This window comes from Pan troglodytes, chromosome 8 (genome assembly GCF_028858775.2).
Source record: "Pan troglodytes isolate AG18354 chromosome 8, NHGRI_mPanTro3-v2.0_pri, whole genome shotgun sequence".
Classification (NCBI taxonomy): domain Eukaryota; kingdom Metazoa; phylum Chordata; class Mammalia; order Primates; family Hominidae; genus Pan; species Pan troglodytes.
The window spans coordinates 88,567,448-88,581,182 of NC_072406.2; the positions used below are offsets into that span (position 1 = coordinate 88,567,448).

General features: G+C 39.7%; 1 protein-coding gene across 9 annotated transcripts in view; it reads left to right on the top strand.

The window, feature by feature from the left end:
* The window catches only part of LRMDA (leucine rich melanocyte differentiation associated), a 1,132,554-nt gene that overhangs the window by 919,377 nt on the left and 199,442 nt on the right, over positions 1-13,735 (top strand). Inside the window, exon 8 of one of the 9 annotated variants that reach the window (XM_063780389.1) lies at positions 1-13,735. This exon is cut by the window's right edge and continues 18,275 nt beyond it. The exons of the other annotated variants lie outside the window; for them this stretch is intronic. Coding sequence (XP_063636459.1) covers positions 1-44 — 44 coding nt within the window. The 3' untranslated portion in view covers positions 45-13,735. 9 annotated transcript variants of the gene reach the window in all.

A 13,735-nucleotide genomic window follows, 5' to 3' on the forward strand; every position in this document is an offset into this window, starting at 1 on the left:
TGTTGAGAATCCACAGTAAACTTGCTGTACTCTGTCACTGTTGAGGAATGGGACATCACATGAATCAAATATGCTGGTAAATAAAGAAATATGGAGAAAAATATAGAGGTACGTGCATATATTGTATGGCTTATAATCTACTGAGAATGGAGAGGAAAACATCAGCATTAAAAATATTCTTTATTGAGTAAATTCTTTAGATCCAGGCACTGTGCTGGAATCTTTACATATGTTTGTGATCTCATTTAATCCGGGAAACATCTCATAAAGTTGGATATTATCCCCATTTTATATATGAGGAAATTGAAGCTTAGAAAGATATTTTGTTGTTTACCCAAGGTCCCAGTGCTAATAAGTGTCCTCCATGAGACGCAAAACCAGGTCTCTCTAACACCTGAAGCCTGTGTTCTTTCCTCTGTTCCATTCTGCCCCCCCCCCAATACAATACACAACAATACAACTACACTGAATACATTTTAATGTTTCTTGATGATTAGGAGAGCACTTCTGGCTTTTTTGAGTGTTTTGGAATCCCTTTATGAGCGTCAATTATCAGAGTACTAGTGAAGCATGGGAATAATGTCTAATTGGAGATATCTAGTTAAAAGAAAGCAGAGTAATACTGCATCGACAGAATTTAGTGCTTTTATTACAGATAGATAAAGGTATGGCAAAATCACTGGTGTGATTCTTGCATATCCCCTTTATTAATTGATCTGCATGTTCTGAAGGCCATTATTCCCTATATACTGATTCCAAATGTTCTGTCTTTATTAGTCCTTTTATATAAAACCTTGTATCTCTATTTGTCATCCTAAAAATATTGCTTAAATACATGATGCAGCTTCTCCCCACATTGGAATCTGATAACGAAAGGTCTTATCTCTATAGCCTGAATTAACATGAGCAGAATTTAGGTATACTACGCCAATAGCTTCATGGACAGCCCCTTTGGTTATAGATTATAAATGCCATTTAGAGAAAGCACAGGATGGCTCCTGAGTGTCTAGTAAACTTCAACAACCACCTGAGAGATACCTCCGTGTGACTGCATAAAATGGAAATAAAGAATGGCAAATAACCCATTGACTATGCACTTTCTCACCCGCTGAGAGCAAAACGTAATCCAATGCAATTTTAGTACTTACATGCCTCTGGGGAAAATAGACCCCTAAAAATCACCGAGTGCAGCACTGGAAAAATTCCTTAAATTTGTGCTATGCTTGGTGTTATAAAACCCAAGGAACCTTAGATGTTCTTCTTGAGTAAAATGGACTGGTAATTTTGTTTTGTTATATTATCCACCAAGCATAATGATAATGGGTCACATGCAATTTAAGAAGAAATTAAGTCTAATAAGAAAAATCTCTAATAAATACTAACAGCATCTTATTGGTATCATCATTGGTTTAACCCTTCTATTAACATTTGTTTTTTTACATATTAAATGATCTGTAATATGTTGAAAATGAAGAGGATAGTAAAAATTAAAACAGGCATTCTAATAATATATGCATTGTACAAATGTTTGCATGCTTCTTCCCTCAGGCAAGTACTAGGAGGTGTGGTACATGCATGGGAGTGGTGCTAGGATAGAGCAGGAGATTTTGATTTTAGATATGCTGAGCAGTGAAGATGCTCAGTGCAGGGGATAGACCCCATCATTAACCAGGAATGCAACCAATTCAATGAAAAACAGAGATTAGAAATCAAAATGTAGCCCTGAGGAAAGTACACAGTTATCCCCTCAAATCAGGCTTCTTCTGGGCCACTGAGAAAGGGTGAACGATCTTAGGGAACCTCTGGTACCCAAGCAAAGGGCCTGGGGGCTCCTGTGCATTGATAGCTATCCATCACGGGCAATGTGGTAGAGTGGGGTAGAGCTAGAAGGATGTATTCAGGAAGCTGCCATTATTAGAAATGTGCTTCTCAAGCCTACGTAAGAATCTCCTAGGGAACAACCATAAAGTAAAAGTGCTTAAGCACGTATTTCCAAGGATTCTAATTCAAGGGAACTGGGTAACACCCTGGCATCTACTGTTTTTAATGAGTTGTTCTGGTAATACCTCTGCATGTAAACATGTGAAGACGACTGCATTAAATGATATTGACAAGGAGTCTCTTTCCCCTAGTCCTTTCCACCATGTGGTTTAGGAGAATAGCAACTATTTCCAAACCCTACTGAATAGTGGCAGCCACAAATGTCTTGCCATGTCAGGCTCTCAATGGTTTCTGAGAAAGATCGAACAGCCTTCAGGAGGCTAATCTATGATTAGGTATTTGCTATGCAAGACACTGTACATGTGTAGAAATGGCAAAGGTCCCTGCTTCAAGGAACTTACAGTTTAGGAGGACCTAGCAGACAGAAACTCAGACAAATAAATGCAGCAAACTGTGACATTTGCTGTGAAAAACCATTTGTATTGGATAATGGGGACAAATGGGGTTTGGTCATTAGTTGAAGGGTTGCCTAGGTCAGCATAAGGCTTGCACAAAGGAGTGGCAGATGAGGACATCACAGGAGCCGTGTTGAGGAGGTCAAATACTTGGGTAGTATCCACATGTTGGTTGTAAATGTGTGTAGGAGGGAAGAGCATGAAATAACTCCCAGGTTTTTCTGGCATGAGTGTCTTTGTGGCAGGTGAAGCCATTGTGAGGATCAGCATTTGGAAGAACTGGATTTGAAGAGAATGTTGAATATGAAGTATTCATAGTCTGTAAATGGAGATGTTCTAGTTTATGGGTCAGCAAACTTTTATCACAAAGGGCCACATAGTAGGCATTTTAGGCATTGCAGGTCAGTCTTTGCCATGACCACTCAACTCTACCATTCTAGTGTGCAGGTAGTCATAGGCAATATGGAAGCCAATGGGGTTGGCTGTGTTCCAATAAGACTATTTAGAAAAACGGGCAGTGGGCCAGATTTGGCCCATGGGAGCTAGCTTGCCACTCCTGCTATATGTATAGGTATGATCTGAAGATAAAAATATAAATGTAGCTATGTTGACTCACATACATACATATATATATTATATATATTTACCTAGTATCTTTCTATGTAGACATATAATCATACCTATTTGATATAAATGCTGCACTTCCTGGTTATTTGGGATAAACAGTTTTTTCAAACTATCCAAAAGTCACCTAATAATTGTCTATAAAGAAACAATTAAATATGAAAATATAAATTAAAACAACAAAATACATTTTGTACTCAATGGTTCAGCAAAATTTAAAAATCTGGTGATACCAAGTGTTACCAAAGTTGTAGAGCAACAAAAACTGAAAAGCTATTTTAATGGGAGTTGTGAATTAATGTATCTCTATTGGAAAACAATTGATTATTTTCTAGTGAATTTGAATATATATGCCAATCCTAAGTTCCAGAAATCTCACTCCTGGGACTCTACCACAGGAAAAGCTATTATACATGCTCAGATCAATATGAACTATACTCATAGCATAACAAAACAAAAAACAGAAGCTGGAAACAACCCAAAATGATTCATTAAATAAAGTGAAATAACATTCAATATGGACAAATCTAAAAATCAAAAGAAAAAGAAACCGACTGAATGATACCATATAATATCCTTTATATAAAGCTTGAAAGTGCAAAATAAAACACTGTTGTAAAAGGGTCCTTACATTTTTGGCAAAACTAGGATGAAAACCATGAAAATGAAAAACTCAAAATGCAGGTAGGTGGAGGCAAAAAACAAATAAATAAATAAATAAATTCTGACCTGATAGGAACAACCAACGGGATTTATTTATTTCTAAGCTTGGTAATGGGTAGACAGATATTTTTTAAATGATAACTCTTATTATTTTACATATGTTATATTTGTTCCTTAACATCAAGCAAGTCTTGCATGATAATGAAAAGGCAAAACCAAAATCTTATTAAGTTATCAATTTTATATTTTCAAAAAATAATTAAGTCAAGTTTATTCTTTTGTTCAAAAGAAACGTTCATTATGGGGACCGATTTTTTTTTTTTTTTTTTTTTTGGTCTGGCTCTGTTTCTTTCCAGTCATGTCACCTCTCCCCATGACAGAGGGTCAGCTGGCTTCCAGTGTTTCAGCTAGGCAGGAGTCGGGGGATTAGGGATAGCATAGAAGAGGGAGGAATATCAGGAAGGAGCTAACGTGGCTGGTGTAGGGTCATTTGAGTTCCTGTATCTCTAGGAGAACAAGCATTGTCTTTGGCATAGGACAGAATGTGGTCAGAATCCTCTCTGTCACTCAGAAAGTAATTCCATTGCTGTCTTAATATTATCCTAGTCATCTGGGGTTGCAGGAACACTGTGTAGTGGTTTTGCGGTGTGGAAGCTATTGCTACATAATTTTTTATTTCTTGAATATCACTTTGTAGTGTCATGATTACAAGGCTTGGAAGAAGATAAACTCTCTGTCCATTCCGAGTATAAATGGGCACTTGAGATGAAACCACCTCGTTAATTTCCCCTTGTTGCTGAAGCAGAATCTGAATCCAAACCACAACACAACCTAGCCCCTAAATCTCTATTAAAAACCACCTTGGGTAGTCTGGTAAAGCTTTATTTAAAGTCAGCAGAGAATTATAAAGTCAAACGTGAAAAATGGTACAACAAGAAAGAATCATAAAAAAATACTAGATCAGTTAAATGTAGTCAAAGGCAATTTAGTGTGTTCTGGCACCAGCACTTACTGATGCAAAGAATGTGATGTGTCAGGGGTTGGCAAGAGCATGTAGGAAATGCAGAATGAAGGATGCAGCTCCACGCATTGACTCCGAAACAGCCATACATGGCTGCAGAGGATGCTTCAGCTACCTTCCTTGCTTTTCTATCAGGAATTTCAGGGAGAATATTCGAATTCCCTCAGGATGGACATTTTCTGTTCTTTTGTTCTTGATATAGTTTATGTTTTAAAGTAGAATTCTTTCTTTCATGGAGATAAGCTAACATGGAGACTGTGTAAATTGGGTCAGACCAGGAGGGTAAGTAAAACTTGCTGGTACTTCTGAGTATCCTACTATTCTAGTTTCTCTGGGGCTGCTACATTTATCTGCTTTTTTACATCCATCTCCAAGCTGTGAGGGTTTCTGCCTCATCTTCTTCACCACTTTGGTTTCCCATTCACCATTATTAGCAGATTTGCTCAGTAATGAACACAGCTACCAATGTTATGCACCCACCCCTTTCCAGGCACTGTGCTAGGCCCTGCATATACATTCTCTCACTAATCCTCAACAAGCCCCGGTGATTCTTAGAACTCTAGTCTGAAAAAAAGAAAGCCCCTGTGAGATAGGTCTTATCAGCATGTTGATTTTACACATAAGGACAACTAGGGCTAAGAGACTTAGAGCTCATTTGAGGTGCCACAGAAACAGAACTCACTAGGCCGGACTCCTGTATAGGAGCAGGCGCTATGTAAGAAGTGTTGGTTCTCTAACTCCATCAACAGTAAAAGGTGGGTGCCAGTACCTCTAGGGGACAGAGTACAGGATAGTATAGTGTCAAGAGCATCAGGCTGAAGTCTGGGTTTGAATCCTGGCTTTGCCACTTATTGACTCTGTGACTCTGGAGAAGGTACTTGACCACTCTGCATCTCCCTCTCCATAAAATAGGGACAATAATAACACCTGCCTTACTAAGGTTGTTGTGAGGATTATGTAAGTTGCTATGAATAGTTTCAAATAGTTACTGTGGAAGTGCTGAATGGTAGTCCCCTTACCTCTAGGGGATGCATTCAAGATCCCAGTGGATGCCTGAAACCATGGAGAGTACTGAACCCTATGTATACTGTATTATTTTTTTGTGTGTACATTTATACCTGTGGTAAAGTTTAGTATAATTATTAGGCATGGTAAGAGATAACGATAACTGATAATAAAATAGAACAATTATAAGAATATTCCAGCATCACTACTCTTGCACTTTGGGGCCATTATTAAGTAAAATAGGGTTACTTCAACACAACCACTGCCATACCACAACAGCCAATCCAATAGCTGAGACAGCTTCTAGGTGACTAAGCGGCCGATTCTATATACAGAATGGACACACTGGACATAGCGATGACTCACATCCTGGGCAGGATGGAACAGGATGGTGTGAGATTTTATCATGCTACTCAGAATGGCATGCAATTTCAAACTTATGGATTGTTGATTTCTGGAATTTTCTATTCAATATTTTCAGACTCTAGTTGACTGTGGGTAACTAAAACCATGCAGAAAGTGGATAAGGAGGGACTACTGTATACATGTTGTTGCTGCTGCTGTTTCTATTATTATTATTATCAATAGTGTTGTTATTTTTGTCTTAAAAAATATATCCCTGAAAGTAGAGTGCCTTCACTGAAAGAAGTGGTTGTGGATGGAATCAGGGACAGGGGAGGTGGAAGGACCAGCCCCTGTGGCAGGTCAGATGGGAGGATGTTCTTAGACATGCCACTCAGTACCCTTGAAATCCTACTTTGGTGTGGGCCATATCCACTTTTGGTAAACTCATTTGCCCCAAATGAAGCAGCTTTTGAAGATCAAACAAGAAAACTGGATTCTTTGAGTATATCCAGCTTGAGTACTTCCATGTTCAAAATGTCTTTCTTTCCTGTCTACAGATTCACCTCTAGGAGAAAAGGAAAGAAGTTTGGAGACTTCCTTTGGTTCTAGCAGGTCTTATCAGAGTCTCAGTGTAGATTGAAGAGGAGTGATTGCTATACTGTAAATGCTTTAGAGGGTCTGAAAGAGATTAGAGAAACCTATTCCAGAGGATAAAGGCAGGACAAGAGGGAGCCATTAATCTCATGGACATTACATTCCCTAAGAACTTTTTTTGGGAATGGCCAGAAGCATGCCAGGCCATGTGCTGTCCATTTGCAATTCTCTGAGCTGTGGAGTTGTGTGTATGTGTGTGTGTGTGTGTGTGTGTGTGTGTGTGTGTGTGTGTGTGATAGATTGAGGCCAATGTCATTGCCTCATTTACAATGGTTCTTAAACTTGAAAAGGAACTAAAAGGTTGACACATGCATGCAGAGTCAGTGCAGATTATTCGACTGAAGTAGTCCTGACAAATACCAGGGCTCTCCACATTGTCAGGAACAGTCTGATGATGACACATTCGAAGCTCCGCAGACTGGCTTGCATCTTAGTAAATGTGTACAACCAGGGGAGACATAGTTATGCCGTGGAGAGTTCTGAGATGTGAAGAGAACAAGTTAATTGTTCAGCCTCAACTGAGACCTTTCACTCAAGTCATTAATCACAGTGCACAGTCTGGAGTCTTGGCTCTGAAGTTCGATTCTTTAGGCTGCTTTCCTGCTCCAGATGAAAGCTCATTCCAGGTGCTGGCCATTTGTGTTTTCCTCCAACTAGGCTGATTTATGGACCTGGAGATGTTTTCTGGTTTTTCCAAATTCTGTTCCATTACTTTGTAATAAGGGGGGACATGTGATTTCTGGCTTTTTGCAGATCCTCAGTTTTAACATCCCTAATACCAAAGATTTTTAAAATTAGTCTGTGGTCTGCTTTCTGTGATCTGGAGAACAGAAAGGCTGTTCTGTATTTTGAGTATCAAAGTTAAGACTTTAGGGACTCATTTCTTTCCCCTTGAGCTGGAGTTGAAGTTGCAAGGGATGGGCAGGAAACTCTGTTCCTGCCTTCAACATCCCAAGGCAAATTAAGGCTTGGGAAGCCCTAGTGACAGCAACTGACTGCAGGTGTTGGAGATATCCCTGTCCCACCCGAATACATATGGCTCAGGGTATAATATTAAAGGCCTTCCACACTTGGGCTATGTCTCTGGTGACAGTGTAAGCCAATATTGAAGATTTCAAAAGAGAATCTGAGTGTCAAAGGAGGACATTGTGATATGGAGGCTGAACAGGGTGCTGCCAAGTGTTAGCTGTTTGACTGAAAGGTAAACCAGATCTGAGTTGATATGGGGCAACAGATCCCTTGGGAGTTTTCCCAGGACGATAGAAATGTGTCACAGCAAAATAATTGGAAATTGATATTTGGCATATCTCTGGGTTACTTTTTATTCCAGATAATACCAAGAGTCACTTGGTATTGGCCAAGAGTCATTAGTGACTTATACATCAAATCCCATAACCCATTGCTGAAATACAATCTTCTCTTCGTTGACAGTAGCCAGCTGCTTCCTGGTCCTCTGCTTCCTAACTAGTACTTTATGTTAAAGGCCCATGGCCCTGATTTAGGTGAAATGAGTGGTAAAAATAGCAATTCAATCTTATAAAAAACCTGTCTATACTTTTAAAAAATTGATATATAATCATTGTACATATTTATGCGGTGCATGTGGTATTTTGATACACGCATATAATGTGTAATTATTAAACCAGGGTATTTGTGATATTTATCACCTCCAACATTTATCATTTCTGTGTGTTAGGAACATTTCAAATCTTCTAGCTGTTTTGAGATATAAAATAAATTATTTTTAACTATAGTCATAATTGTGCTGTCGAACATGATGTCTTCTATCTAACTAAATGTTTGTGCCCGTAACCAGCCTCTCTTCATCCCCCTGCACTGCACCAATTCTACCTTTTGATAATTCTCTGAAACGAAATTTTCACTGGCAGTGCTGTCCTTAAAATTCAACTCAACTCAACAGGTACTTGTTCAGAGCCTCCTATGGGCTTTATATTGTGTTGTGTGCCCTGGGACCTATAAAATAAGTATCAAACATGACCTTTGCCCTTGTAAAGCTTATGAGCTCATAGGAAGGATGATGTGTTTATGAAACACATTTTACATGGCAAGATAAGCTATCGTGTATGTGCCAAAGTGACTAGAATCGGGAATAAGTGCAACAGAGAGTCAGAAAAATGAGAGTAGGTTGTACTGGAACTGTCAGAGAAGCTCTTATGGATGAGGTGGGACAAAGACACAAATATCCTAAACCCAGAACTCGCCGTTAAAGAAATTGTAAGAAGCACAGCATCAGGTTACCAAGAAATTATGGAGCCCTTTTAAGTGAAAGTAATTTGTTCAATATGAGAATGGATTAATTTAGTTCCATAAATATTTATTGAGTACATGCAATGTGCCAACAACTATACCTGATGTGATCAAGGAAGAATAATGAGTACAAAGGACACGTGTGTGTTATTCTCAGATGCTAACTTCTCTCACATAGGTATTTAAAGTTATTGCTGGTCTGTTGATTCCAAAGTCTGTGATTTTTATCATTTACCATTCGACCTCTCAAAAAGACTTTGTCATCCAAGATATATTTGGTTGAGGGGCTGAGTCTAATTTTTTGTGTGGTGGAAAAATGGCATGTCTAACTGCATAAGTTGTATGAAGTGTAAAGAGTTGCATGCATGCCGATTGTGAAAGAAAGGGACGTTGAATTAGCATTGAATGTGGGCCCAAATTATTGGGTTAGGGAGTATTTGGAGTAGCATTAGAAAAGCCTGAACCTGGCCCACATTCAGGGCTATAAGTGAAGCCCAAGTTCTCTATAGATCAAGCTTTTCTTGGAACTTGTATCGTTCCCCTTGACAGCTGATTTGGAAACCCAATTAGAAGGGCCTCCCATCATTAGAGGTGAGGCAGTCTTGCACTGAGCTTTGTTATTTGAGAAGTTTAAAATTGGCTACACCCAGATATATTGGATAACTCACTAAAATCTAGAATTGATCTGTATTCCTCCTTGTAAAATAAGGAAAGCCATTATGTGTTCATTTCTTTGAGGACAGGTATAACTGGACAATTGCAAAGTGTTTTAGAAAGAAAACAATGTCAGGATGATAGTGGTGGTAGTGGTCATCGTCATGGAGATGGTAGTTATTATTCCAAATATCCAGATAATTTTAAAATAATATAACCATAGAACGCTAGTAAATGCTAGAAAGAATCTAAGATATCAGGCATGGAGGCACAGAGGTGTCAGAGTTTATTTAGCTAAGCAATACCAGAAGAGAACTAGAAAATCCTGCTTCCTAGCTGGCTGTCATTTGCATACAACAATGAGACCCCTGCTTAGTAACCCCTGTGTTTCTGCCACCCATGTGACTGCTTTCTGAAGCTAATTTAGTTATCAAATAAAAAATGGAATTTTGAGAAAACCGTATTTTTTTTTAAACTGGAGGGATTGGTGGAAGGAAAAGCAAGAAGAAATTTGGAATCTTGGTTCCTGACATTTTCCTTAATGTTCAATTACTCTCTTCGTTGGAAAGCTTCGTCTTGGCCTCTATGGGTGACACATCCACTTGTGGTCACTCACTCCTGTGTATGCGTGTACATCTGTTGATATGCATTCCTCTTCATCATCTGTAGGCATTTTACAAATAATGGCTTGTGTGTGTGTGTGTGTTTTATCATCTTATTTTTTTAAATGAAAATGACAACTTGAAAATTCTTTGCAGAAATAATTCTTCTATGGTAAAGGAATTTCAGCGTGTCTTTCAGGGTCATCTTTGGGTCACATAATTTCATGGAGGAGTTGGCAGTGGGTGGGAGGGATATAAACAGTGACTTTGGAATTTTTATCTTTCCATCCTGTGGCAGGTGGGCAAAGTTGGTAACAAAGAAAGTTGGTTGGTGGAGAACTAGGAAAATATAGTCAAGTAAGAAAGGTACAACAAGATGTGAGTGCAAACCAAAAAATTGGCAATTGCAAAACAAAAAATTGGCAAGGCATAGAAAGAGAGAAGAGGAGGCATGGATACTTTTCCCCTCTCTTCCAACCCTGCTCCTCTGTGAAGCCATTGCTGAGGTAGGGGTGCGATCAGGAGAGTATATAAAGGAGCTTGGACTTTGCAGTTGTAACTCCTGTTTTTGATGAAACTGTTTTGGAAGCTTTCTTCTTGAATAGAGCTGGGGGATCTGAGTGGGACTCAGAAGAGAGGAGAAAGGCCATTTGGAACTCGATCCAGATTCTGGGTTTAAAGATGAGAAAGTATTACAGGGTTTCCATAAACCACGGAGTTCAGGTTGGCAGCATGGAAATCTGATCCAGTTTTTACTCACCAAACTATGTGTGTGGAGGTACACATCAGAGGGGTACCTTTTTCATATTTATCCAAAGCACTGTGTAGAAGAGACTAGTCCCTGGATAGGGGAATTTTAAACTTCCTTCTAAGTTTTCCAATCCTATCTGCATATTTTTAGAGCCGGAGTTTCTAAGCAAGGCACTCTATATTGTTTGTTCTCTTGGGTAGTTAAGCACAGACAGCAGGGAAGCATGGTGGCTCACAGAGTGAACTAGCTGCAGAGACCAACTTATCCAATGAACAAAGTAGGTGTAAAATGAAAATGACTAACGGGGTCCTTGATTTCACTCTCTTGAGAAGTCAGCCACAAAGCCAAGTGCCTAGAGACCCACATTTCCAGCTTCTCTCATCTCCAGTCTCCCTTTAGGAAGGCTGTGAGCAAGCCTGGCCTTCGTGGTTCTTTCTTCCGTCTGTAAACTCCCTGTAATTATTATGCAGTTCCTTATGCTAGGTACCATGGGAGTGTGAGGCCTCCGGAAGAAACTCTTGACTTTGAGAAGCTTGGAGGCCATTGTGAAAACAGGAAAGACAAGCACAATCCTGGTAAATGAAGTGTGTACAAAGCCTGTTTGACAACAAAGTCCTCTCTAGAGGACCTTGAAAAATCAGAGACCGCCATCCCATATGGAGAGGTCCTTCCACCCTCACCTCAGTGGCTGTTTTTCTCTCACTGAAGAATGAAAATGGTAAATGGCCTCAAGCAAGCTAAAAGCAGATCCCTCAGCTTTATTCATTTCCTGACTGCAATACTTGGTGGTAGTATTAGAAAAGGCTCTGGCAGTCCTTGTAGGAGAAATGCCAGTAATGAGGCAATGGAACGTTCATTCACCTGCTTTATGTTCTTTTGGAAATAACATGATTTATAAAAGAATACAGAATCATAATTGTCAGCCAAGATGTCATTTTAACCTTAGGATGTCCAGAAACAAAGGGATATTACATCCTTTGTTCTTGGAGCACCACTGGTGTCAAATTATGCACAGCGTTTCCTCTTGGCATTGAGTGCTTGTGAGCCTAACAGCAACCAAACACTGACTTCAGAAAGATGATGTTTCTGATGGTTTTCTCACCTGAATATCTCCTTGGTACTATGGGAGAGAGCATGGGCCTCCTAGCTTCCCTGCATTCTGATAGAGCAGGAGCCAGGAGGCATGGCAGTCTTAGAAATGGCTAAGGGTTGGGGTACACTGTCTTTGGCCTCTATCAGAGGAGCTGAACAAGAGTCCCATTAAAATGCTGGTGAAATAATTCATAACCTTGATTTTATCTGCACATCAACATATGCCAACAGATGCTCAGTGCAAAACATGAATATTTGATTAATATAAAATCAGGCATCTAGAGCAGAGAGCAGTGGAATGTTGGGGGTTGAGTAGGACTTACATGTTATCCATCTAATCGCAGCTGTCTGGATGCACATAGTAGGCATTGAAAATATCCATAATTATATTTTCATTGATTTGAATAACTCTGTTGCTTGGTTTTGAGCCCAGATGTTTGACGTCCCACTGGAACTGTGTGCTCTGCCTCCTGTCATCAGTCTCATCAGCACACAGATGTTCGGCAAGGGACAGCATTCCTCTAGTCTTCATTGTGAGGCCTCTTCTCTGTTCTCCCAGCCCATCCACTCGGGCTCCTGTGACAGTCAGCCACAGAACACACTGCAGGTCACCCATGGAGCTAGGTGCAGAAACTGTCCACCACACCATTTTGTCATTGTGGTTTTATCCAAAGGCAGAGAACATTGGAGCCTCAGCTAACAGACCAGACTAATGCTGGTAACAAGTACTTGAGTGGTTATTTCATCATTCATTCCATTGGTCATTGAAAAAATATTGAGTAAAGGCTTATTAGTCCACAGCACTTCCCTGAAACCTGAAGAAGACATAGGAGAAGACCCTTGGTAGGAGAGGGAGAAGGTTGCACTGTGAGTGAGAATATGAGACATTCATTAACTTCTAGGGAATGATAAGACTGGTTACATTAGTGCTGATGACATTCACAGCAGAGGGGAGGAGAAGCTAGTTGGTAGAGTGGATAGATAGTACACTAGATCCAAGTCTGTATCTTGAATCTCTCTCATAACACCAGCGTGTGGCTGTAAACCCAGGCCTCCGGTTTCCTCTGTAAAATAAAGGAGATGCACTAAGATGCTTTCTATGCCTTTCAGTACTATCCTTCAGTTTGCTCTGATCAAGAATTGAAGAGATCCCCATATTCCCGTGGTTTAATTTTCCCTGAAGACCTTGGACTGACCACTTTCGTAAGTAATCAGGTAGACTTCTAATAGTCAAAGGACATATGAATGAAAGGTAGTGAAAGAAGGCGTACACTGATGCCTTAATATCTTGGTTAGAAGATAGCGGCTTTTGAAAGTCTATGAAAATCAATTTTGGATAATAATAGAAAAATTCGTTAAGGCTGGGAGTAGAGCTTTGCTTCAAAGTGAAATAGCAGCAAGTTTTACCTTTGCTCATGTACCATCATTCTTGAATTAGTTATTAATCTCAGGACCAAGAGCAACTTGTTGCCCTTGGATCGGTCCAGTGGCATTTCTTTTTCTTTTGTTTTTTTTTATTTTTTTGAGACGCAGTTTCGCTCTTGTTGCCCAGGCTGGAGTGCAATCACACAATCTTGGCTCATCGCAACCTCCCGGGTTCAAGTGATTCTCCTGCCTCAGCCTCCTGAGTAGCTGGGATTACAGGCATGTGCTACCATGC